This window comes from Danio rerio, chromosome 4 (assembly GCF_052040795.2).
Source record: "Danio rerio strain M-AB ecotype USA chromosome 4, GRCz13ab, whole genome shotgun sequence".
In the NCBI taxonomy this organism is placed as follows: Eukaryota; Metazoa; Chordata; class Actinopteri; order Cypriniformes; family Danionidae; genus Danio; species Danio rerio.
Genome location: NC_141024.2, coordinates 39,033,682 through 39,059,994, shown reverse-complemented (window position 1 = coordinate 39,059,994; position 26,313 = coordinate 39,033,682). Strand labels below are relative to the sequence as shown.

At 43.2% G+C, this 26,313-nt stretch overlaps 3 protein-coding genes and 1 long non-coding RNA gene across 5 annotated transcripts in view; 1 reads left to right on the top strand and 3 right to left on the bottom strand.

Annotated features, from left to right (window-relative positions):
- si:ch211-199m9.3 overlaps positions 1-18,873 on the top strand; it is a 21,328-nt gene extending 2,455 nt beyond the window's left edge. The window contains exons 3-10 of one of the 2 annotated variants that reach the window (XM_088650137.1): positions 142-1,960; positions 2,845-3,018; positions 3,144-3,317; positions 5,390-5,563; positions 8,304-8,477; positions 10,804-10,977; positions 12,148-12,194; positions 12,860-18,873. In XM_088650137.1, the coding sequence (XP_088506263.1) occupies positions 142-1,960; positions 2,845-3,018; positions 3,144-3,317; positions 5,390-5,563; positions 8,304-8,477; positions 10,804-10,977; positions 12,148-12,194; positions 12,860-13,389 (3,266 nt within the window). In that variant the 3' untranslated portion in view covers positions 13,390-18,873. The remainder of the gene's footprint in view (positions 1-141; positions 1,961-2,844; positions 3,019-3,143; positions 3,318-5,389; positions 5,564-8,303; positions 8,478-10,803; positions 10,978-12,147; positions 12,195-12,859) is intronic. The other variant, XM_088650138.1, reaches the window with a different exon arrangement.
- LOC148680332 (uncharacterized) overlaps positions 1-26,313 on the bottom strand; it is a 406,127-nt gene that overhangs the window by 259,904 nt on the left and 119,910 nt on the right. The gene's annotated exons all lie outside the window — the stretch shown is intronic.
- The window catches only part of LOC148680346 (uncharacterized), a 209,191-nt gene that overhangs the window by 147,309 nt on the left and 35,569 nt on the right, over positions 1-26,313 (bottom strand). The gene's annotated exons all lie outside the window — the stretch shown is intronic.
- Positions 16,237-26,313, bottom strand: LOC148680357 (uncharacterized). The gene is made up of 2 exons (XM_088650463.1): positions 26,131-26,313; positions 16,237-20,555 (listed from the first exon to the last, which is right to left on the bottom strand). The coding sequence occupies exon 2, from the start codon at positions 17,659-17,661 to the stop codon at positions 16,237-16,239; it is 1,425 nt and encodes a 474-aa protein (XP_088506589.1). The 5' UTR covers positions 17,662-20,555; positions 26,131-26,313.

Genomic DNA, 26,313 nt, shown 5'->3' with positions numbered 1-26,313 from the left:
ATTCAACACCATACAGGTGTCACGTCATTTAAATGATTAAACAAATGACTTCATGAGTGCTGTTGTTATTTTTTATATTGAAAGCACAGGACATAATTATAATTCACTTTAATAAAAACACTTTTCCTCTCTCTTGTAAAGGTGCAGCTTCAGAGACCTGTAAATCCCCTCCTGTTGATTACACAAACACCAGCCGTGAACTAAAGGAGAAGTTAAAGGAGGACTATAAGCAGATATTGCTTGGTAATTCACAGACGGGTCACCAGAAGAAGCTGGATGATATTTACACTGATCTATATGTGGTGGAGAACGAGACTGGAGGAAGAGAAAATGACCATGAGGTGATACAGATAGAGTCAAAACACAACCAACAGAGAGCCGAGGATAAACCAATCAAGTGTAATGACATGTTTAAAGTTCAGCCTGACACAGGTCAACAAAACAGAAGAGTCCTGACACTGGGGATCGCAGGAGTGGGAAAGACTGTCTCTGTCAACAAATTCATCCTAGACTGGGCTGAAGAAAAAGACAATCAGGAAATAGTCTTCATATTTCCACTGCCGTTCCGTAGACTGAATCTGATTAAACAAAAAGAGTACAGTCTCATAGGTCTGCTTAACAAGTACTTCTTTAGCAGTGGAGGACTGAGCTCTCTTCCTGAAAAACAAGGCAAGGTCATGTTCATCTTTGATGGACTGGATGAATATCGCTTTGAATTGAACTTTAAAGAGGAGGATGGATTTACAGATGCTGATAAGGAAATGACAGTGAGTAAGATAGTAACACATCTCTTAAAGAGAGAGCTTGCGCCCTCTTCCCTCATCTGGATCACATCCAGACCAGCAGCAGCCAGTCTGATACCCCAAATCTACATTGATCAGGAGACTGAGGTGCGAGGATTCAATGATGAACAGAAGGAGCAGTACTTCATCAAAAACAGCAGTGCTGAGGTTGCTGGAAACATCATCAGCCACATCAGGAAATCCAGGAGTCTGTACATTATGTGCCACATCCCTGTCTTCTGCTGGATCTCTCTCACTGTTCTTCAGCCTCTGCTGGGTCAAGAGAGCAATGACAAAACACCCACAACTCTCACAGGGATGTACACCAGCTACTTACTGTCTCAAAAGCAACAGATGACAGAAAAATACAGCAACGATTCTGATTCTGAAGCCAAGGCCTGGTCTTTTGAAGACATTGTCCTGAAGCTGGGGAAACTGGCCTTTGAACAGCTGCAGGAAGGAAATCTGATTTTCTACAAAACAGATCTGGGGAAGTGTGGGCTGGATGTCAAGGAAGGGTCTGTGTTCTCTGGATTATGTACTCGAATGTTTCAGGAGGAAAACCCCATTTCAGGGGAACAGGTGTACAGTTTTGTTCATCTCAGCGTTCAGGAGTTCATCGCTGCTCTCTATGTGTTTTTCAATTACAAAGACAAGAAAGCAAATAAATTTCTTGATTCCAGGAAAAAGGAACTGACATGGAAACTCTCTACAAAGCCCCTGTTTAAACTTCATAAGGATGCAGTCAAGAAGACTTTACAAAGCAAGAACGGACACCTGGACCTTTTCCTCCGCTTCCTGCTGGGTCTCTCTCTGGAGTCTAATCAGAGTGACCTGAAGAAGTTCCTGCCAGGACTGAAGCCCAAAACAGAAAACATCAAAGACACGACAGACTACATCAAAAAGAAAATAGAGGAGGAGAAATCAGCAGAGAGGACCATCAACCTCTTCCACTGTCTGAATGAACTGAAGGATGACTTTGTGGAGGACCTCCAGAAGAGTCTGAGCTCTGGAAATCTTACAAGACAGGATCCGTCCTCTGCTCAGTGGTCGGGTCTGGTGTTTGTGCTCCTGATGTCAGAAGAGACTCAAGAGAAGTTTGAACTGCAGAAGTACAGAAGATCTGATGTAGCACTAAAGAGACTGATGCCAGTGGTCAAGAACACCACAAGAGCACTGTAAGAGTTTTCTGGATACACTTATGCCCATTTCACACATCGATTTGCAACACATCTGCAGCCCATGAGTCATATACATGCAGAGCAGAAACAGCACAGACTATTTGTGTTTTCACATCAAACATGTATCACTGATCTCCTGCTGTACACAATATCTGTTCTGCTTATGTTTACTCCACTTTCAGTGATTCTTTTCAATACTTTGACTCTCTTTTTACACAATACAATAATATAATCTCATTTCAAAACTGATAGCTCTAATATGTTAACATGAGTTTGGAAAAAGTTTTTAATAATGATAACTAATAATTAATTATTAATAATTATTAATAATCTAATTATTTTACAGCCTTGGATTCTCCCTTAAATTCAGTATTTACAGAGTCCATATAGTGATTTTACCTTTGCTCAAACTAAAACACAACATTCAATTGTTTTTGTCTCTGCTCTGGATTAATAGATAAATGCAAAATCATTAATTCTGTTTGTCCCTCACAGGCTTCAGAGCTGTAATCTCACTGTACTCAAGATAATGATCAACTAAATATGCAACACAAACACCTGATTGATTGATTGATTGACTGACTGATTAATTATAATTGTTATTTACATCAGATGAATTTCTAAAAATTAAACTGTAAATTTGATTCAAATCATTATATCTCACTGGCAATTTTTGTGAGAGTTTGTCTTCAGCTCTACAATCCTCAGACTGTGTGCTGAGAGAGCTTTAATGATTCTCCCTAAATATCACTATTTACAGAGTCCATATAGCGATTTTTATCTTTTCTCAAACTAATACACACCATTCAATTGTTTTGTCTCTGCTTTGGATTACCCCTGCTAGATGAATGCAAAATTAATATTTCTGCTTTCCCTCACAGCCTACAGAGCTGTAAACTCACTGTTCAGTGCTGTGAGAGTTTGTCTTCAGCTCTACAATCCTCAAACTGTGTGCTGAGAGAGCTGGACCTGAGTAACAATGACCTGCAGGATTCAGGAGTGAAGAAGCTCTCTGATGGACTGAAGAGTCAACACTGTAAACTGGAGATACTGAGGTCTGAGTTTAAGCATCTGATTGATTGATTGATTGATTGATTGATTGATTGATTTTTTGCTTCGTTACATCAGTCAGATCACATTAACAGTGTGGTTTTTGGTAATGTGTGTTCTTCTTTCTCAGATTGGCCATGTGTAAACTCACTGTTGAGTGCTGTGAGAGTTTGTCTTCAGCTCTACAATCCTCAAACTGTGTGCTGAGAGAGCTGGACCTGAGTAACAATGACCTGCAGGATTCAAGAGTGAAGAAGCTCTCTGATTTACTGAAGACTGTGAACTGTAAACTGGAGACACTGAGGTAAATGATTCTCCACTCTACAATAACTACAGACAGTTACATATTGTTTTACCAAATGTGGAGCCCCTTTCAGTAGATTGGCAGAAGAAGAATAAACAAAAAAATTGCAGGGATGTGATTTTATTCATTTCTGCACATTGATAATGATTATATGATTATATCTATGAGTTGACTCTGAATAAAAAAGACAAATCTATTTAAATGTAAGCTATCGGTGATACTTGTGGATCCAGGCTGTCTGTAGAACGAGTTTTCTCCACTGCGTCTGTCATGGGTCAGCTGTGATCAGCGCAGTCATCAGCATCATCATCTCTGTAGAGGAACACGATGACCAATCACAGGTGTTTAAGAACTCGCTCAACAGTGCTCAAAAAGCAAACAGGATTAATAATTCAATGACAAGTCAAGACAATGTTTATTTATAAAGCGCTTTTAAAGACAACAAGCTTTTACCAAAGTGTTGAACAAGCGCTATTTAAACAAAGGACAAATAAAGGACACAAGACTTAACACAAGAAGACAAGACTATTGACGAACTCCAGCATAATACTGTATGACAACACTTCAGATGACTGATCTAGAGCCTGCAGCTAATCAATCTGACAGATTCTGGAGCACAGTACAGCTCTAAAGAGCATTTAAATGATGAATGATCTTATACAAAACAAATACATTTATAGATATGATGTATAAAATATTTCATTCACCTGGGAAACGCAGGCCACATGAACGGTTTGTGAAGTGCACACAGCATGCCATATCATCTGATTCTTGTAGGAGACAATTCCAAAAGGCAACTGACTGTGTAAAGCCGCATAAACAACACAAAAATACATCGAGTTCAGCGGCTAATCAGCCGGAATCAGCTGAGGTGATGAGACCGCGACCAGCGAGACCTAGCTGTCACTCAAGTGGCCACGCCCATAATTATACAGACTTAATATCACCTAATACAAAGGAAACAGATGAGTCATAAAAAACATCACCCCCTCACAGTTATCATGAAGGCTAATATTAGCCATATGAAGCTAAATGGTTCTTTGTATTTGTTTTTGTAAATGCATTTATTCCTGCTGTAAAGTCGGCCATTTTAACAGTGGGCTCAATAGAAATCTACTGTATATGGAGCCAGGACTAGCAGGATTACCATGAATTGCAGTTTCAGGTACTTCTGTGTTAGCTTCATGAGGGAGAGTGAGAGATTACTGCTTGGTCATTGCTCTACTTATTTACTCAGTGCTATAGCTGAGCACCGTGCACTGTAGCACCATCTACAACAGTAAATCTACACTGCAGAATTCAGTGTAAAATGTAAGACATTATTTATAAAGACAGACAGGCCTACAGAATTATCATTAGAGTGTATGAACGTGAATAGCAGCTGATGTTTTTGATAACGGCCACAAAACTTGATGCTGAACGCTGTGAGTTTGTGTCAGGATGATGATACATGAGCCGACTTTATGAGTAATGTTGTACAGTATTACAGGGCGTGATGCTGCTTGGATACTTTCATAAAATTGGCAACAAACATTTTACATACAAATTGGAAATGTAGGTTAGTTTATAATATTGTATCAATAGTATGAGAGGACTAGTTACCTACCTATCTCACTCACTATCCTTCAGCTTAGTCCCTGATTTATCAGGGGTAGCCACAGCAGAATGAACCGCCAATTATTCCAGCATATGTTTTACACAGCAGATACCCTTCCGGCTGCAACCAAGTGCTAGGAAACACACATTCACACACACACTTATACACTACTGCCTATTTAGTTACCCATTATTCACCTACACTGCATGTCTTTGGACCGGTTGAAATGGCTACTTTTTACTTTTTTACTTTTGTACATGTTTGAGACAGTACTTCTTTACTTTTACTCAAGTACAAAAGAGTAGTCAGTTCTTCTACTTTTACCAGAGTCATTTTAAACATGAGTATCTGTACTACTACTTAAGTAACGGATGTGTGTACTTTTGCCATCTCTGCTACAGTCAGATGTCCTGCAGACTATTAAACACACCACATCAACAATATTCAATCAATATTATCTTTGTCCTCTACACAGGCTACAGGGCTGTAATCTCACTGTTGAGTGCTGTGAGAGTTTGTCTTCAGCTCTACAATCCTCAAACTGTGTGCTGAGAGAGCTGGACCTGAGTAACAATGACCTGCAGGATTCAGGAGTGAAGCTTCTCTCTGATGGACTGAAGAGTCAACACTGTAAACTGGACACACTGAGGTAAATGATTCTCCACTCTAAAATATCAAACAGACAGTTACATATTGTGTTACCAAATGTGGAGCCCCTTTCAGTAGATTGGCAGAAGAATAATGAAAAAAAAAGGTTTGTGATTTTATTCATTTCTGCACATTGATAATGATTATATGATTATATCTATAAGTTGACTCTGAATAAAAAAGACAAATCTATTTAAATGTAAGCTATCGGTGATACTTGTGGATCCAGGCTGTCTGTAGAACGAGTTTTCTCCACTGCGTCTGTCATGGATCAGCTGTGATCAGCGCAGTCATCAGCATCATCATCTCTGTAGAGGAACACGATGACCAATCACCGGTGTTTAAGAACTCGCTCAACAGTGCTCAAAAAGCAAACAGGATTAATAATTCAATGACAAGTCAAGACAATGTTTATTTATAAAGCGCTTTTAAAGACAACAAGCTTTTACCAAAGTGTTGAACAAGCGTGCACCATATAAACAAAGGACAAATAAAGGACACAAGACTTAACACAAGAAGACAAGACTATTGATGAACTCCAGCATAATACTGTATGACAACACTTCAGATGACTGATCTAGAGCCTGCAGCTAATCAATATGACAGATTCTGGAGCACCTTACAGCTCTAAAGAGCATTTAAATGATGAATGATCTTATACAAAACAAATACATTTATAGATATGATGTATAAAATATTTAATTCACCTGGGAAACGCAGGCCACATGAACGGTTTGTGAAGTGCACACAGCATGCCATATCATCTGATTCTTGTAGAAGACAATTCCAAAAAGCAACTGACTGTGTAAAGCCGCATAAACAACACAAAAATACATCGAGTTCAGCAGCTAATCAGCCGGAATCAGCTAAGGTGAGGAGACGGAGACCAGCGAGACCTAGCTGTCACTCAAGTGGCCACGCCCATAATTATACAGACTTAATATAAAGGAAAATAAATAAATAAAGAAAAACAGATGAGTCATAAGAAACATTACCCCCCTCACAGTTATCATGAAGGCTAATATTAGCCATATGAACCAAAACACCTTTATTCTGCTGTAAAGTCGGCCATTTTAACAGTGAGCTCAATAGAAATCTGCTCTTTAAGGAGCCGTGAGTAGTGGGATTTCCATGAATTGCAGTTTCAGGTACTTCTGTGTTAGCTTCATGAGGGAGAGTGGGAGTTTACTGCTTGGTCATTGCTCTACTTATTTACTCAGTGCTATAGCTGAGCACCGTGCACTGTAGCACCAACTACAACAGTAAATCTATACACTGCTGTAAACTATTGCTGTACACTGACATTGCAAAGAGGATTTTAGTGAAGTTTTTAAACTAATTTCAAGAGGAGCACGTGATATAATTGACTGCAGCTGGCCCCCTATCTACACTCATTAGTTAGCCAATCAGATCTATCCTAACCCACTATAAGTAGCCTAGCTAGACATTACTCCCTTACCTTCGTTTTCCGAAGAAACCCCCCATCCACCCCTTTCTCCTCCTTTTCTCCTTTACAAAAAGGGGAGCTCTCGAGAACCACCTGATCTCGTACTTCCCTCACATGCTCTATGGACCTGGCGGGAGCCCTGGGCTCAACTATCTCCGAGCTCAGGGTTCTCTCCCGGGACAGCATGCCAAACCTGCTTACAGCTGTCAAGCAATATCTAAGTGTGAACTCTTGAAACTATTTTAAGCCCTTTTAAAGATTTAATGGCTTTAAACTGTTCACCAGACTGGTCAAAAATACTAGTATTTTACCTTGTTAATAAAGGCTTTGCTGAATAATTGCAATCCTGCATTTTCAGATGGATACTGTTCTTACATGTGTGGTTTCTGTGTGTTCGTTATTTATTTTCTTTATTTCTGTTATTTATGTATCTGTTTCACTTTATTTTGAAAAGTGCTTTGAGATGCAACTTTTAAAGATGCTACAGAAAATTATTGTTATCAGTTTTGTTTATTAAAATAATAATAAACAAAAACTATTTTAAAAAAGTATTTCCCTGTGTATGTATATATATATAAACATTATTTATAAAGACAGACAGGCCTACAGAATTATCATTAGAGTGTATGAACGTGAATAGCAGCTGATGTTTTTGATAACGGCCACAAAACTTGATGCTGAACGCTGTGAGTTTGTGTCAGGATGATGATACATGAGCCGACTTTATGAGTAATGTTGTACAGTATTACAGGGCGTGATGCTGCTTGGATACTTTCAGAAAATTGGCAACAAACATTTTACATACAAATTGTAAATGTAGGTTAGTTTATAATATTGTATCAATAGTATGAGAGGACTAGTTACCTACCTATCTCACTCACTATCCTTCAGCTTAGTCCCTGATTTATCAGGGGTTTCTACAGCAAAATGAACCGCCAATTATTCCAGCATATGTTTTACACAGCAGATACCCTTCCGGCTGCAACCAAGTGCTAGGAAACACACATTCAAACACAAATATACACTCCTGCCAATTTAGTTACCCATTATTCACCTACACCGCATGTCTTTGTACTGTGGTTGAAACTGCTACTTTTTACTTTTGTACTTTTGTACATGTTTAAGACAGTACTTCTACTTTTACCAGAGTCGTTTTAAACATGAGTATCTGTACTTCTACTTAAGTAACTGATGTGTGTACTTTTGCCATCTCTGCTACAGTCAGATGTCCTCAGACTATTAAACACACCACATCAACAATATTCAATCAATATTGTGTTTGTCCTCTACACAGGCTACAGGGCTGTGAACTCACTGTTCGGTCCTGTGAGAGTTTGTCTTCAGCTCTACAATCCTCAAACTGTGTGCTGAGAGAGCTGGACCTGAGTATCAATGACCTGCAGGATTCAGGAGTGAAGAAGCTCTCTGCTGGACTGAAGAGTCAACACTGTAAACTGGAGACACTGAGGTAAATGATTCTCCACTTTACAATTACTACAGTCAGACAGTTTCATATTAGAGCTCTTCATGCTTGAACATGTTAACCCTGGGTGATACTAAACCCCAGATAACAGGAATTCTGGTTTATCAGTAATTATGTTTCACACTGCTCATACTATACCTGTAGTTAACCCTCAGGGGTCTGAGGTGATTTTGGGACCCCTGAGAAGTTCCGACATGCCCTGACATCTGTGCTTATTTCAGATGCTTATTACACAGAACTGGCCAACATGTGTTTTATTTGTGTTCAGCACAATCTGAGCTACAATAATATGTGAGAAATATTGATGTACATGCTTTTGTTTTATAAATAAATATTATGTGTGGTTAGTAGATTTTGGAGAAACAAATGTAGCAGAAATAAGACCCAAAAACCACACTGAATGTACCTGAACAAGAGTTTAGAGTAAGCAGTCTTGTAGACTAGAATATTTACTGCACAATTATGTGAAATGATTCTGTTCTCTCATTCAGAGAAAACATTACAATGATCTACATTTTGTTAAGTTTGTTTTGGGTGATCTCAGCTGTATGTGTGAGTGACAATGCTCATGAATAATTCACACAAGAGAGACAACAGACACTCCACCACTCACCCATCAAGGGCAGTGTACAGCAATGTCCATATGCAGAAGCTAGCCCAAACTCAATGCTTGTTGTGTTACTGCTGTGTGACCATGTAAACACTCTGGGTGAACAATATACAGTGCTCAGCATATGTAAGTACATCCCTTACTAATCTCTCTTTTACATTCATATTTTAATAGGAAGCTCTACAGTATTATATTTGTGCATATACAATAGATTAGCCAAATCTGGTGCTCATGTAAGCAAATAACTCATGATAACAGTCTAAAAACAAGTACAACCAAATCTATGTGTTATAGAAAAATAATAAATACAAAATTAAAAAAGGAAAAAAAACAAGAGAAGCAAAACAATGAAAAGATTTAGCTGAAACTTTGTAGTTTTTTTTTTTTTTTTTTTTGCAATATTTAGCCTGAATTTAATTGTATTATCTTTCAATTTCTAAATATGTTTGGTGCCTAAAATATGATTGTGATAAATAAATCTGTTTAATAAATGTGTTCTGTTTAAATGCAGCAGAATACACTGCCTATATTGACTGAGAAATGGAGGAAAGTCTTGGTTTTCAGAATTTGCTGTCCTCCATTATGCTGAGTGCTGTATGTGTCTTATACAGCCGCACATATAATATATATTTGAAATGGTGTAAAACGTGTTCGCCAAACTCTCTTGTGCATTAATCCAGCATTTAATAATCATTTCTGAATGAGTCTGAGACACTGAAGTAGAGGAATGACAAACGCTTTAAACACAAGAATAAATCAGATTTAAACATGAAAAACAATTACTGTAAATGTAAATCATATTTGAAGAGCTTTAATATAGATTTCACTAATAGTTGCAGTCTCAGTTCACTGTTTGAAAACTTTACCAGGTTGTGTCTGTCTGTGGGTGTCAACATTCAACATTTCTGTGTGAAAATGAAGCGCAGCGAGAACACAAATAAACATTATAGCAGTGTTAATCCTGTTTCAGAGCAGAACAGTGGATCTGGAGGTGTGAAAGCAGCAGAGTTAAACGCTAAAGTCAAGCTGTTTTGTGTCCTGCTGAAGGTTTGAGCTGCTCTCATATTTGTGCAGTTTCAGTTTCTTGAAAACAAATAAAAGTCTCATGATAAAGTGTCTGAAATAATCCTGATCACTCGCTCATCTAAAACAATATCTGGTAAAGGCTGAATGTGAAGGAGAGTCAGCAGTCATGAATATTGATCAGGTGTTTCTCTCCTGACAGAATAAAAGTCCCCTAATGGACCATCAGTGTAAATGTGACTGTGGGTCAGGTGATGAACACATGAAGAGAGCGGCTTTGTGTTTGTCTGAGCTCATTTTGTTTTAGTCCACAACAGAATCACAAAATAAATGATGAAATCAGCTCATTTCCTGTTGTGTTTTATACATGACTTTAAGATGATCTTCTGAGCTCAAGTGTGTCTTCTTCCTCCTCACAGCAGACTTTACAGCTTGATGTGGTGTATTATGAACAATGTCTTTGCTCTGTACACTTCTACAGATGATGTCGAGTCCTTGTTGAGTGTGTGAGTGTGTGTGTTTGCTGATGCGAGGGCTCGATCAATAAGGAGAGCTGATCAGGATGTGTGTGTTCATCACTGCTGTTGACATGAGCAGAAACAGCAGTCAGCATCTTCACAACACAAAGAGATGTGTGATTGTCCAACTGTGTGATGTGGACTATTGCTGTGTTTGTAGATTGTCTGGCTGTATGGTGACAGAGGAAGGCTGTGGTTTTCTGTCTTCAGCTCTGACTTCAAACCCCTCACACCTGAGAGAGCTGGATCTGAGCTACAATCATCCAGGAGATTCAGGAGTCAAGCTGCTCTCTGAACAACTGGAGGATCCAAACTACACACTGGACAAACTCAAGTATGTGGAGCAGCACTGCCTTTGTTTATTGTGAATACAGATACTTTGATACTTCACTGCTCTTCTAGTGTCCAGATATGAATCAAAGCTGTTAAATATGTCAGTGCACTGGGGCAGTTCTCACATTAAGCGTGATATTATATCTCATATTAACACTGTACAGTTTCAGCATTGTAGTTGAGCAGTGAAACTTGTTCTCTACATTTCTGCTGAAGAACTGTACAGTATCAGCTCAGAGATGTGTGTGTACTGTTCTCCAAATACGTCCTGTGTATACTTTAACAGCAAGTTAAACTCTCCCTCATTAACTTCACAGACACAGAATGTCCTTTATCACACTTTAATAAGGGCAGAGTAAAACTATAAACAGGAAGAAAATAAACAATATCAATTTACATTCACAATGTGGACATAACAAAGATGTTTCTGGCAGATATCTCACATATCTTGTAATCTGGCTCTTTTCTGCTTCTAAACTAACATGAACACAAAATATCAGGCAATAAAAGTGATCAGCAGACAGTGATGCTGGTTCTGATATAATCCAGTGACAATCACATGTTGAACAAACTCAAATAAAGCAAATGACAAAAAACTCCTAAACTAATCCTTTATAACTGAAGTATTATGAACATTAAACAGAACAAAAACCCACGAAGCTTCCAAAGGGCGAGGAGGACTGCAGATTGGTCTGGATTCACTGCTCTCCAACTTAGCAATGTTTGGAGATGATGAAGAGGCATTTGACAGAAGATGAAGATCTCCATCATATTTCAAGTCATTTAACACTGAATTCTGCTTTATTATTGTGCTGCGCTTTTGTCAATTGATCATTGAATGAATCCTTCAGTCTTTCTATCTGTCTGTTTCTGTGTTTCTATTCTGTTTTCTGTTTCCACATCTGATCTGAAAGCTCTGTGTGTCATTCAGAAGCTGATTTGACAGCTCCACACACACTCATGTTGTTTTACTGCAGTTATTAATGCACTGAGATCAGCCAATCACAATCCAGCATTCAGCACACACTCTACATGTCTTATTTTGTGTGTGTGTGTGTGTGTGTGTGTGTTATAAGCTGATGTTTGTGTACTGACTGTAAGGACTGTGTGTGTGTGTGTTATAAGCTGATGTTTGTGTACTGACTGAATGTCAATCTGTGTGTGTTTACAGTCTGGATCATGGAGGAGAGAAGAGGATTACAGCAGGACTGCGCAAATGTAGGACTACACACACACACACACGCACACACACTGTTAAACACACACACGCATGCACACACTCACACAATCAGACACACACACACACACACACACACGCTCCCTTCTGTCTCTCTCTCACATGCACACGCTCGCACACAATCTGACATACACACTCACTCTCACACACACATGCACTCTGACACACATGCTCACGCGCACACACACACCCTCTCTCTCTCACACGCACACACACACACACACACCCTCTCTCTCTCACAAGTACACGCTCACACACAATCAGACATACACACACACTCGCACACAAGCATGCACCCTCTCTCACACACAGACACACACACTCGCTCTCACACACACACACACTTCCTCTCTCACGCTCGCACACACACACACACACAGCAGTGACCACATGCACACACACACACACACCCTCTCTCTCTCACACACACACACTCCCCCTCTCTCTCTCTCTCACACACACACACACACACACACACACAGCAGTAAACACACTCCCCCTCTTTGTCTCTCTATCTCACACACAGACACACAACACACACGTCCGCATGCACGCACACATACTCACACACACTCCCTCTGTCACACACACACACACACACCACACACACAGCTGTGGTTATAAGTGTGTGTGTTCTTGTGTTCAGATGTCTGTTTCCTCACTCTGGATCCAAACACAGCACACACTCAACTCAAACTGTCTGAGGAGAACAGAGAGGTGAAGAGTGTGAGAGAGAATCAGCCGTATCCTGATCATCCAGACAGATTTGATCATTATCCTCAGGTGTTGTGCAGAGAGAGTGTGTGTGGACGCTGTTACTGGGAGATTGACTGGAGTGGAGATGCTGGTGTGTGTATATCAGTGTCATATAAGAGCATCAGGAGGAAAAAAAGAGGTTATGAGTGTTTGTTTGGATATAATGCTCTGTCCTGGAGTTTGAGCTGCTATTCTTCCAGTTTCATATTCTGGCACAATAACAGAGACACTGATCTCCCAGTGAAGCCACTCAGCAGGAGAATAGGAGTGTTTGTGGATCACAGTGCAGGAACTCTGATCTTCTACAACATCTATAGAGACACAATGAGGCTCATCCACTCAGTCCAGACCACATTCACTGAGCCGCTCTGCCCTGGGTTTAGGCTTCATTATCCTGGATCATCAGTAAAACTGAACTGAAGACTGACGAGAGATTTACCCAGAATCCTCTGCAGGAGCAGTCAGCAGCTGTGTGTGTGTGTGTGTGTGTGTGTGTGTGTGTGTGTGTGTGTGTGTGTGTGTGCATGTATGCTTGTGCGTGAGAGAGTATGTGTGCGTGACTGTGTGCATGTGAGAGTGTGTATTTGTGTGTGTGTGTGTGTGTGCTACAGACAGTGTGTGTGTGTGAGAGAAAGTCTGTGTTTGTGTCTGTCTGTGTGTGTGTGAGAGAGCGCGTGCGTGTGTGCGCGCGTGTGTGTGTGTGAGAGAGAGTGTGCAGGTTTGTGTGTGTGTGTGCGTGCATGTGTTCACTGCTCTGTGTGTGCATGTGTAGTGTGAGAGTGTCTTGTGTGTGAGAGTTTGTATTTGTGTGTGTGTGTGTGAGAAAGTCTGTGTGCGTGTTTGTATTTGTGTGTGTGTGTGTGTGTGTGCACGACAGACAGTGTGTATGTGTGTGTGCATGTCCATGTGTGTGTGTGAGAAAGTTTGTGTGTGTTTGCGTGCGTGCGCGTGTGTGTGTGTGTGTGTGTGTGTGTAAGAGAGAGAGAGAACGGAAGTGCTATAAATGGATTTGATGTTCTAAATCCAAGTATGGGCGCCATGCATTGCCAATTAACTGAGCATATAAACACACCTGGCGCCAGCAAACGCCATCCTTTTTAAGCTGAAGAGACTTTTAAACAGCTATGGGACAGTCATTATGGTGACGGAGTATAGCACTTCCGTTCCCCTCCTCGGGGAACGAAGGGTTACTTCTGTAACCTCGAACGTTCCCCTTCGGTTGGGGAACTCCAGTGCTATAAGTGGATTTGATGTTCTAAATCTACGTATGGGAGCCATTGAAAGCGCCATAATGACTGCACCTTACCAACGCCTCCGATGAGAGGGCAGTCAGGCAAGCGTGACGTACTCAAATCATGGAAGGCGTGGTCCTCCAACGTGCCCTTGGTCCTAACTTATCCCCACTTCAAAAAGAAGCTTTACGGAATAGGTGTATTTTTTTTGGGAGTCGCTAGCGTCTAGATAATTCTAGGAAATACGACTGTACGTTGGGAAGCGTGCAATCGCGGTAGGGAGGACGCTGCGGAGACCATCCTTACCCAATAGGGAGACAAATGGAATTACATATGGACCAACCCTAAGGAGGGGGAGTGCGCATAAGAAGGTGGTTAGCGGATAGGGAAGGCACGGGTCCACCCGGGGAGGGGGATCACCAGTGGGGATCGCACATAGCTGGCACCTATACCCAAAAACGCGGGCTGACCAGCGGGCAGACCTAACGTAGTGGGCCAGCAAGTGACTCCTCCGCTGAGTCAGTGCTGGGGGCCTCGGAGGAATCTGCAGGGCTCACCGACGGGGAACTTTACTGACAGACAGGAAGGTGCACATCTCTCCGTGTAAGGGAAAAAGGCACCGCAAGCGTGATACAACACCCCACCGAGTTGTTTCCTCAATCACCAAGAGTTACCTAACACCCTTGAGGAAACCGGCTCCACTCACAGATTGTAAAACCTTGCAAATGTGTTGGGTGTCGCCCAGCCCGCAGCTCTACAAATGTCTGTTAAAGAGGCACCGCGTGCACATGCCCAAGAGGATGCAACGCTCCGAGTGGAGTGCGCACGCACTCCCGGGGGACGCGGCTGACCTCTGCTCAAATAAGCACATGAAATGGCATCCACAATCCAGTGGGATAATCTTTGTTTGGACACGGCACTTCCCTGCTGCGAACGCCATAACAGACAAAGAGCTGCTCAGAAGTTGACCTGCAACCCCAATAGGCGAAGATGCCGGAGCACCTCGTCTCTGTGCGCAGTCAATTGCTCCCGTGAGTGGGCTAAAATCAGCCAATCATCGAGATAATTGAGTATGCGGATGTCCGCGAGCCGAAGGGGCGCTAGGGCACCCTCCGCGAGATTGGTGAAGACCCGCGGAGACAGAGAGAGCCTGAAGGGGAGGACCTTGTACTGCCATGCTCAACCTTTGAACGCAAACCGCAGAAACTGACGGTGGCATTGAAGAATGGAGACATGAAAATACGCGTCCTTCAGGTCTAAGGCAGCAAACCAATCCTGAGGGCGGACGCATCGGAGGATGCGCTTCTGCGTAAGCATTCTGAACGACAGCTTGTGAAGGCAGCGGTTCAAGACGCGCAGATCTAGGATTGGCTGTGACCCACCGCTGTTTTTGGGTACGATGAAGTACGGGCTGTAAAACCCGCTCTCCATCTCAGCTGGAGGTACCGGCTCGATTGCACCCTTCGCCAGGAGGGCAGCAATCTCCTCTCGCAAGACAGGGTCGGACAGGGGATTGACCCTGGTGTAATACACGCCCCTGAACTTGGGAGGCCATTTCGAGAACTAAAGTTCGTAGCTGAGTCTGATCGTGCGTATGAGCCACCGCGAGTGACTGGCCCGCTCTAACCAGGCAGGCAGAGCCCTCGCTAATGACGTCATCGCAGCAATCGTTGACATACCCGTGGAGGGGCAGCGTGGAGCGCATGTGCTGATCCGGGGAGTGCGAGGGTCCCACAGAAGAGCTGGAGGAGAGCGATTCGCTCTGGCTCCACACCCTGACTCCGGAGGGGGGGCTTGGGGGCTGGGAGAAGGGTGACCGTCCCCCCAGCGCCCGTGAGCCGCTGGCAAAGCATGCAGACCCTGCGAGCTGAGAGGCATCGCGTCCCAGACTGGCAGGGCTTGAGCTGTGACATCTGGGGAAGGGGAAAAATGCTCTTTGTTTGAATCTTTGGTGGCACTGAAAAGTACCGTTGGGATATGGGCCCCGCCCTCCAGCGGGGAAAGAGCAAATTTTCTCCTCTCCAGATGGCCTGTCTCAGGGATGCTTCGCGGTCCGTTTACCAGACTTAGCGGCGCCCTGGGCAGGAGGGGCTGCCGGCTTCCGGCGTGTTAGACGCGCCCGCTTCGCCGGAGGCGGGGCAGCGGGCGTTGGCGGGTGCCCTCGGCAAGGAGCAGCGGAGGTGGATGGCTCGGCGGGGGACGGAGCGGGCTTACGGTCCCGCCGATAGATGACATTGCCCATCGCATCTGACTGCTCCTTCACCGCCTTAAACTCCTGGGTGAATTCACCGACGGTGTCGTCAAACAGGCCAGCCTGGGATATGGGCGAGTCAAGAATGCGAACTTTGTCAACATCGCGCATATCTGCCAGGTTTAGCCAGAGGTGGCATTCCTGGACCACAAGTGTGGACATCGTCTTCCCCAGCGCACACGCGGCGGACTTAGTAGTCCGGAGAGCATAGTCGGTTGCGGTGCGCAGCTCGTGTAACAAGCCTGGGTTAGAACCACCCTCGTGCAGCTCGGCCAGCGCCTGCGCTTGGTAGCGCTTGTAGGTGGCCATCGCGTGCAAGGAGGAAGCTGCCTGGCCCGCAGCCTTGTAAGCTCTAGCTCCGAGGGAGGCAGATAACCTACAGGCTTTGGACGGGAGACGGGGCGGACCGCGCCAAGTAGGGGCGCCACGCGGACAAAGATTGACCGCAACGGCGCGCTCCACCTGCGGGATCGCCTCATACCCCCTGGCAGCTCCACCATCCAGGGTGGTGAGGGCGGAGGTGGATGCAGCGTGGGCAGAGAAAGGTGCCCTCCAGGACTGCGTGAGGCTATTGTGCACTTCCGGGAAGAAGGAGACGAGAGGCTTCAAAGGCTTCGCCTTTTGGTCCTCTACGTAACACCCATCTAGTCGGTCTGGCCGCGGGGCTGGGGGATGAACCATCTCCAACCCGACGGCCGAAGCAGCCCGAGAAAGCACGGCCAACATGTCCGGTTCAGGATCCGTTTTGACGGCGCTCGCTTGCCCAGAGGGGGCAAGCGGGTCCGGATCATCGTCGGACAATGAAAGCCCACCCTCCGATGCCGCGGAGGACACCTGATCTCCGGTGTCAGCGAGCGTGAGAGCTACCGTCTGGTTGGACGGATCACTCCCATTACCCGAAGCTTGGATGGAGCGCTTGGAGGAGCGAGAGGTCCGCGAGCCCTTAGGCGGCGGATTATCTGTTGCTGGAACCCTCAGATCTGCCCGAGCGCCCGCTGCAGAGCAGGAGGCGACTGGGGTGGCTCGCTCTCTTACGAAAGTTAGCCGCGATCTCAACTGCGCGACAGTCATGGCATCGCAGTGACGACATGAACCGCCCCCTAGCACCACATTAACATGCTGGACCCCCAAACATGTAATGCAGTGATCGTGCCCATCATCCGGAGCCAGGAAACCCCCGCAACCAGAAACGCACAGTCGGAGCGCCATCCTGAAAAGGACGTGCTGCACGACTGTGTCGCTCTTTTAGGAAAACTTGCAACAATACGCACCGCTCTGGAGGACCGGACCCATAGGGACGCCAGGCAAGGGAGAAACCCAGCTCGACCGTCTGCCGCTGCGTGGACTCGCTCTGGACCGGGAGACACTCGTTCGCTCGATGTGGCTGTAGCTCAGCAAGAGGAACCCTCATGAACTCGATCAGAAAAGCCTCTGAAGCGAAAAGGACGGCGTTTGCTGGCGCCAGGTGTGCTTATATGCTCAGTTAATTGGCAATGCAGCACACCTGCGCAAGCTTATGCTGCCAATTCATTGCTTTCATTGGCCCGTTCAATACTCTTTCAGACAAGAAGCTTCTGAACCGAATCTCCCATACGTGGATTTAGAACATCAAATCCACTTATAGCACTTGAGTTCCCCAACCGAAGGGGAACGTGTGTGTGTATGTGTCCACTGTTATGTGCGTGCATGTGTGTGCGTGTGTATGTGTTCACTGTTATGTGCGTGTGTGTGTCTCAGTCTTCATCAGTGTGATCATTGATGTTGATGAAGTGTCCTCCAGAATGCTGCTGTGTTCAGATCAGCTCATTCTTGTCTACAGATTGATCTTCTTCATTGTTTCTCTGTTGTTTGAGCACAAATAATAAAAGTCAATGTCAAATCCACTGCTGATATTAGAATGTGATGATGAACATGGAAATGTCTGAATCCTGTCTGAATCTCTGTCAAATCTTGAATCAACTGTTGATAAATCCAGCAGCTCAATGATTAAAGGAGAAATGAAGTGTGACGTTTGTTTCTGCTTGTAGTGGCTATTTTCTCTAAGGAGGCTCTCTCAGTGGTCAAGAAACAAAGTCTTTCCCGGGATGTCTTTTACAAGTTTTATTCTTTATAAAGAAGATCACAGTCATACAGCAACAACAGTTTCTGCAGAGTGAGATACTGAAGTCAAGTGTGTTCACCCTTTTATCTGGTTTGTACTGCTTACGAGGTCAACTCCCAATAAGGCCTCATCTACAATTACGTCAGGCGTCTTCTGCTGTTCGTGCGATATGCTCATAACAACCACACATCCTTCTTAGGATAATGAAAAAGCTTTCACCTAAAGAAATATAGTTATCTATAAAAATGTACACATAGGTTTTATGATGAACATATGGAGAACACAGATACACACACATGTAATAATGAGTCTTAGACAAGTTTCTACCATATAAAGCTCATCTAAAAATGAATTTCCATTACAATTTCTCTCTTTTTATCATTCATTGATAACTCATCATCAAATTCATTTTTTCACCTTTTCTAAAATCACACTAGTTATAAATCACATTCTGATTATATTGATCATGCTGATTACAAAAAAATCATACCAATTACATTAATCACACTGGTTACACAAATCATTTAACAGGTTTCTGCACACATTAATACACTAGAGATGTTCAAACCCTCTTCTTAATATAGTTTCCCCATTAAGATTTACTTTTCAAAACATCCCTCTTCCCTGGGAGCCGGGCTAAACGAATAATCACTGTTATTGCGCTCTTGACCGAAGTCAGACTCTCAGTCACCCCTCAGAGGTTTCTATCACAGAAATTGCCTGTTATTTGCACATTATTCATTAATTTCACACAACAAAATTCAGAAACATTTGTCAATCAATTAAAATTACTAACCCTCTTCATTGTTAATTCAATTATAATACTCATAAACATAGGAACACGTTGTTGTTTCTGTACTCTTAAACATACATCACATTTTTACTCTTCTCTCGATTTTCATGCAAATGATCACTCTTTTAAGACTTGTTACAGAACATACAACTCATGCAGTTTGCTGTTTTTCTTTGGAAAGACCCAAAATACATGTAAGCAAGCAAATAGTCGTCTCAAAATTCGAACAAAAAGTCAGATCCATTAACATTTTCTCAATTAAGTAACAGCCGTCACCTAAATCTGTTCTCAATCAGTTTACGGTTTTTCTTTGTTCATATCCACATAGCTGCTGCTATCATCAAAGTCATAATCAAATTCATCCCCCATATCAATATTCATACCCTCTTTGTTGACAGCCATCTTTACCATCTGAAGGGATGATGTAGCTGTAATTAGTCTGCCAACTGACCATGATACAAATTCCAATATACATGGCAGACAACATAATATCACCAGGCCCACCCCAATACAGGTAAAACTATAGTAAAGGCCCAGTAGATCCAGTTTCCCCACTTAAATGACAGCCAATCTAGCCATGAGTTGTTTAGCGTTCTTAGGCACTTTTACGGCCAATCTCATATCAACTACAATGCCAGTAATGTTTTGTTGTAATCAGGTTAATTAAGGTGACACTAGCAGCAATGCCAGTGTTGTTCTCCTCAGACCACACATTACTTGCACAGAGAATGGATGCCAGCAATCTTTTCGTCCATCTTCAGACCCTTAATGTGATGGTCAAGCACAGCTTATTCACCTCTCTTTTGGTTGCCTTCTCCTCCGTCTGATTGCTGCTTGGTGTTGTATTCAGAAGTTACTGTTTCACACACACCTCTTGACTTTGTTGTTGTTTCTCCCCAGCTGTGACCTTGCTTCACTCAGATATCAGCCTGCTCTTTTCCTTCAGACAGCTTCAGTGCCCCTCTTTCTCTCCTACTCCCTCGCAGAATCCTCCTCAGGTGGTGGAATTTTCCTGCAGTGCCCAGCGTGCACCCACGTCGCCCGCTCCGCAACCTTCACCGCTGTCTCAGTGGTCAGTAGCACTTGAAATGGACCCAGCCAATGCTTCGCTCTCCAGCTCTTCCTCCTCAGGTCCCTTATCACCACGAAATCGCCAGGCCTAGTGGTCTGTAGTGGTCTGTCAGCTGCCTTCCCCAATGCGGCCTTTACCTGCACACAAACATTGGACAACACATGAGACATTTCTTTACAGTAATTCAACATGTCATCCTCACACACATCTGTTGAGGGCAGCTGCTGTTTACCCCCATTCACACCTACACGCGGTGGTCTGCCAAAGAGAATTTCAAACAGGCTCAAATTCATTTTTGGTCTTTTTCTCATTCTCATGTACATCAGGACAATGGGTAGAGCTTGAACCCATGTAAGCCCTGTGTCTTCACAACATTTTGCCAATTTGTTTTTCAGAATACCATTTTCTCTCTCGACAGCTCCGCCTGAAGCTGGATGGTAACTGCAATGTGTTCTCAAATCATTTTCCAAATATTGGCCCACTTGTTTGATTGCTTCATTAACAAAATAAGTACCATTATCTGAGCTTATTTTTTGTGGTATTCTCCATCTCGGCACGATTTCAGTCAGTAACGCTTTTGCTACCGCAGCCGAATCTTGTTTTGAGGTTGGAAAAACTTCAACCCACTTTGACCACATGTCAACCATCACCAAACAATACCTTTTCCCATTGCATGGGGACAATTCAATGAAATCCATCATCAAATATTCAAAAGGCCCTGCTGGAGCTGGATGAGATGATAGTGGAACTTTTATCGCTCTGGCCACATTATGTGTGTTGCAAATTACACATCGCCTACAGGAATTGTCCGCAAATGTAGTGAACCCCTTTGTGAACCACAGTTCATTCATTTGCACAACCATTGCTGTTTTTGACACATGATCTTTACCGTGAAGTAATTTCGCATAATGTTGGAAAAAATGTTTTGGTAAACACGCCCTGCCCTCAGCACACTTCCACACATTATCTTTCATCACACAGCCAGACTGTCTCCACTTGTTTTTTCTCCAACCCCGTCGCGAAGGTCTGCATAATCTGCAAAGAAGAACACACGTCATTGTCATTATCGACAGATATCAGAAAACATTCAGAGTTGTCCTCGTCTCGGGACGCCGCGACTTTTGCTGCTGCGTCTGCTCTGGAGTTACCTGCAGAAACAGAATCTTTGTTGTTAGTGTGCGCTGCGCATTTACAAATGGCCAGTTTGTCAGGTAGTTACATCGCATCAAGCAGCGCTGCCACTAAAGGAGCATGGAGTATTGGTTGACCATCAGACTTTAGAAATTTTCTGTGTTTCCACAGAGCCCCAAAATCATGAGCTACCCCAAATGCATACCTAGAGTCAGTGTAAATGGTAGCTTCTTTTTCTGCCATCAATTTACATGCCTCTGTCAACGCCACGAGCTCTGCGGCCTGTGCCGAATAGTGCCCTGGTAATTTACCAGAAGCCATCACATCAAATTCAGTTGTTACAGCGTAACCAACCTTATTCTGGCCTGTTTGTGGATCTTTGAACGCTGAACCATCCACAAAGAGGACATTGTCACAATTTTCAAGTGGTTCGTCAGAGAGGTCAGGTCGTGGTGTACACACCTGTTCAAGTGCTGTTAAACAACAATATTGCTCTTCCCCATCCTCCTCAGTAGGAAGAAGAGTAGCTGCATTCAAACCAGTACATCGTTTAACAGTCACATTTGGCATATCTAACAAGATAGTGTGATATCTCAGCCAGCGAGCTGTTGACAGATGCAATGTTTTTTGTTTTTGAAGTATCATGGACACAGAATGTGGCACCATCAATATCAGATCAGAATAACCAACAAAATCTCTTGAAGCCATAACAGCTTTTTCCGCAGCCGCCACTGCTCTTAAGCAACGTGGCAGGCCTGCTGCTACAGGGTCAGGTTTGCTCGAAAAGTAGGCCACAGGTCGCAATCTACCTCCATGATCCTGTAGGAGCAATGATGACATGAACCCATTTCTCTCATCTACCATCTGAACAAACAGTTTTGTTGGTATAGGTAAACCCAATGCAGGGGCCTCAGCCATTTGTAACTTCATGTTTACAAATGCCTGCTCTGCCTCTGTTGTCAACTCTAGTTTGTCAGTTGATTTCATCCCCTTCCCTTATGTTAGGGCTCTCAGGGGTTGTTCCAAAATTCCATAATTTGGAATAAATGTGCGACAATATGAACACATTCCCAAAAAAAAGACAACATTTGTTTTTTTGTCAGCGGTTTTGGTACATTTTTTATACCACTAACCCTTTTTTCAGACAGAGATTTACTGTGTGGTGTAATGACATGCCCCAAAAATGTTACCTTTTGTTTAACAAACTGCAATTTTGTCAAACTGACTTTGTGGCCCTCCTTAGCCAGGTGTTTAAGGAGAGTCACAGTGTCTTTCACACATGTCTCCTCATCCTCAGCACATATCAACAAGTCATCAACATACTGTAGCAAAGCAGTTCCAGCTGTCAGGGTCAAAGGTTCCAAACTTCTTAACAACGCTTCATTGTACAAAGTTGGAGATGCTGTAAAACCCTGACACAGACGTGTAAAGGTGTAGCCTTTTCCATTGAAATTAAATGCAAACCAAAACTGGCTGTCTTTGTCCACTGGCACACTGAAAAATGCATGTGCCAGATCAACCAGTAAATAGAATTGTGATTTTTCAGGAATTTGTGACAAAATTGTGTACGGATTTGGAACTAATTGAGCCCTTTGTTTGACAGCTGCATTTACTGCTTGTAAATCCTGTACGAAACACCATTCTGTAGGCATCCCATTATCCCTTATCTTTTTTACAGAAAAAATAGGGGTGCGAACCTCAGAATTGTTGCATGGTACAATAACACCCTGTTTCAGTAAAGCCTCAAATACTGGGGTAATGCCCTCAATGGCTTCCCTTTTCAAAGGATATTGTTGTTGACATGGTCTGTAATCAGATTTTGCAGTGATTGTGACTGGCTCACAACCTTTAATCAAACCAACATCATACTTGCTTTTAGCCCACAGTTCGCTGGGTATTTCTGCTAAAGCTGGTTTTATGTCTGCAGCGTTAAAGTCAACCATGCAAGAATTCTTCACGCACACTTTGTCAATAGCAGTCACAGTTTTTGAAACAGCTGTTTTTGTTTCACTGTTTACTCTAAATGCTTCTGCGCTTTTGATAAATTCCATCCCTCTTTCTCTATTCTCCCAGTCATCAGCTTCAACACACTGCTTCACAAACGGCCCTAAATCAGCCCAAGATTGTTGTTTACCCTTGAAAACTGATATCTGAGGCACAGCCTGTGCTGACAAGAGATAGAATGAACGCTGCTCTTCTGACAGAGACACTGAAACTGCACAAAAACTGCCATTCCAGTACATTTTCTCCAATTTCAAAGTTTCCTGTTCATCTTTCTCAAACCAAGCTTTTTCAAAATCATCATCCCTATCAATTACGACATGTGACGTACAATGCAGTTCACCAGGAGACATCATATCACTGTCAAAAGGTTTAACACGTTCTTTAGCCAATTTGCAAATTTAATTAGCCCATTCATTGTCTTCAATCAGCCATTCATAGGCCCACTTCGGCTCTTGTGATTCAATTTGTAAACGACAAAATTCCTCCCCTTCAATCACTCTCACCCCAGAGGAATCTGCCGTTAAAATCAAATTTAGTTTACACAAAATATCCCTTCCGAGGATGGGAACGGGGCATTTTGGTGAACAAACAAATGCATGTCTGAAAATTTTACCCCCCTCTGTCTCACAGGTCAGAGGAGCTGTAAATCGCTCAACCACTGTATGACCAGATGCAGACAGAGACTTGTGAAATTTGGTTGATAGAGGTATTTCACACTGCAGGTCACATGGTCGTATGTAAGATCTGCTAGCTCCGCTATCAGCTAAAAAACTCAACCAAAGTGGTCTCAATCAACATAGAATATTTTGTCATATTAAAAATGCTTCATTACCAAAAAAACAATGCCATTTCATCAGAAAAATGATCATCATCACTGTGATCAAAATTACAGTGGGAAATGCAAGCTTTTTCTTCATTGCAGAGAGCCAGTATATCAGTGTATGTGAATATGTGTGTATAAAAATGTGTCTGCATTTAAACATGTTAGTAAAAAATGTTCACTTCCCTTTACTGTAGCTGTTGGCTGCTTGCCCAGACCCTCTCCATTCTGCTCTTCCCTCTCCGCACATCAGCTCCGTTGTTGGTTTGCGCCTTTCGGGTCAATCCTTGACCAAAAGTCCATCTCGGTGGCAAGCGCAGACATTTGGTACAGTTTCTCGTCATGTACACCACAGGCTCTGTAGATTTCATCGCCATCCGTCACATTCCAGTTTCTCCATCTTCTGGTATCTTTCTCACCCTTGACACCTTTGTCGCCTTTGAACTTGCGATATCTTTGGTTGTCAGGTCTTGGTTGGATCTTTGGTTGGCCGCTTATACCAGAGCCATGTGCAGCTCGTTTTCTGCTTTCTTCTTGTCTTGCTCGTGCTTTGCTGTCAGCTTGTCTTCAACATGTTGAGCACACAGCAAAATGTCTGTTAAATGTCCATTTCTCCAGTTCAAACAGATGTCCTCCACTCGTTCGAGGTGGGAATTTCGTTGGTGCGGTCGGAGGTCTTCTGGGACAGTAGCAGTTGAGGTCTGGGTCAGTTCTCAGGGCTCGCAGCTCAGCCACGGGATAGTGATGGTACGGCGGTACATGTATGGAAACAGATGTATAGAAAGGATTAGTAGTGCTAATTACTCTTTCATTCACCCTTTCATATTTTTCATGCCAGCTGCCTCTGCAGCATTTTCCTCTTTGCCTCTTATCTGCCTCCCTGAGCCAACAATCAACAGTGTCTCCACACGACACACACACATTCCTTTCACAAAAACAAACAGCTTTTCCTTCTGCCTTCTCAATCAACTCTTTCAATTTTTTTTTACCTAGTAACACTCAACATTCCCTTTCCCTCAGAAACTTGTGATACTTTATTAGTTTTCCTATATCTTGCATGCTTTTTTTTCTTTTTCCATATAATTTTTTTTCCCATATTCCAAAACACCGGTCTATCATATCTTCGTACTTTGTTTTGAGACGTCCCCATGCTGGTAAAAACTTCCCCTGGACTTTGTCGGTACCTATTAATCTGTCGGACGTCTCCAACAGATTTCGATTTTTCACCTAAAATCGACAAGTTAAGCTTTCCAGCTCTATTTCTCGTGGCACACAATTTCACTTTCCTTTTAGAAGTAAATCTAAAATGATTTCAACCTCCTTCTGGAAGTAAATCGCACAGCCTGGATTTCAGGTTCTTTTTGGAAGTAAATTGTACAGCCCCCTGATTTCAACCCCCTCCCGGGAGTAAATCGCAGTTAGCTAGCCGAACGTATTAAAAAGGTCTTGATCTTAGACAGGCGCCAGATCTCACTTGTATAAGGTCTTGATCTCAGCTAAACGCCAGATCTCACTTGTATAAGGTCTTGATCTCAGCTAAACGCCAGATCTCACTTGTAACAACGGTCTCGATCTCCGCCCGATGTCCGATCTCACTTTCATTAATCACGCCGCTATCCCACAGGGACAGATCTACCAGCATGGTGAGGCCCAATTTGCAGTAAAAACCCTTCTAATTATTTTTGATCACAATAATCAAATACCCCAAACTTGTTAAATTTCCTTTTTTAACAATTAACAAAGAATTTGTTTCTTACCAGAGAGTTCAGATGCCACTGAGTTCTTTTCCCAGATGTCAGTGGGGTCCCCCTCCGAGCCCGGCGGTCGGCCCCTCAACCCTCAATCGCGGGGCAGGGCTGTGACACGAAGTCCCAGGATGATCAGTCACCGTCCGCAGGGTCCGGAAAGGTTCCTCCAAGACATCCCACTATTCTGACACC

Coding starts and splice junctions, on each gene's coding strand:
- LOC148680357 (XM_088650463.1), bottom strand. CDS start 17,661: ATGGCGCTCCGACTGTGCGTTTCTGGTTGCGGGGGTTTCCTGGCTCCG.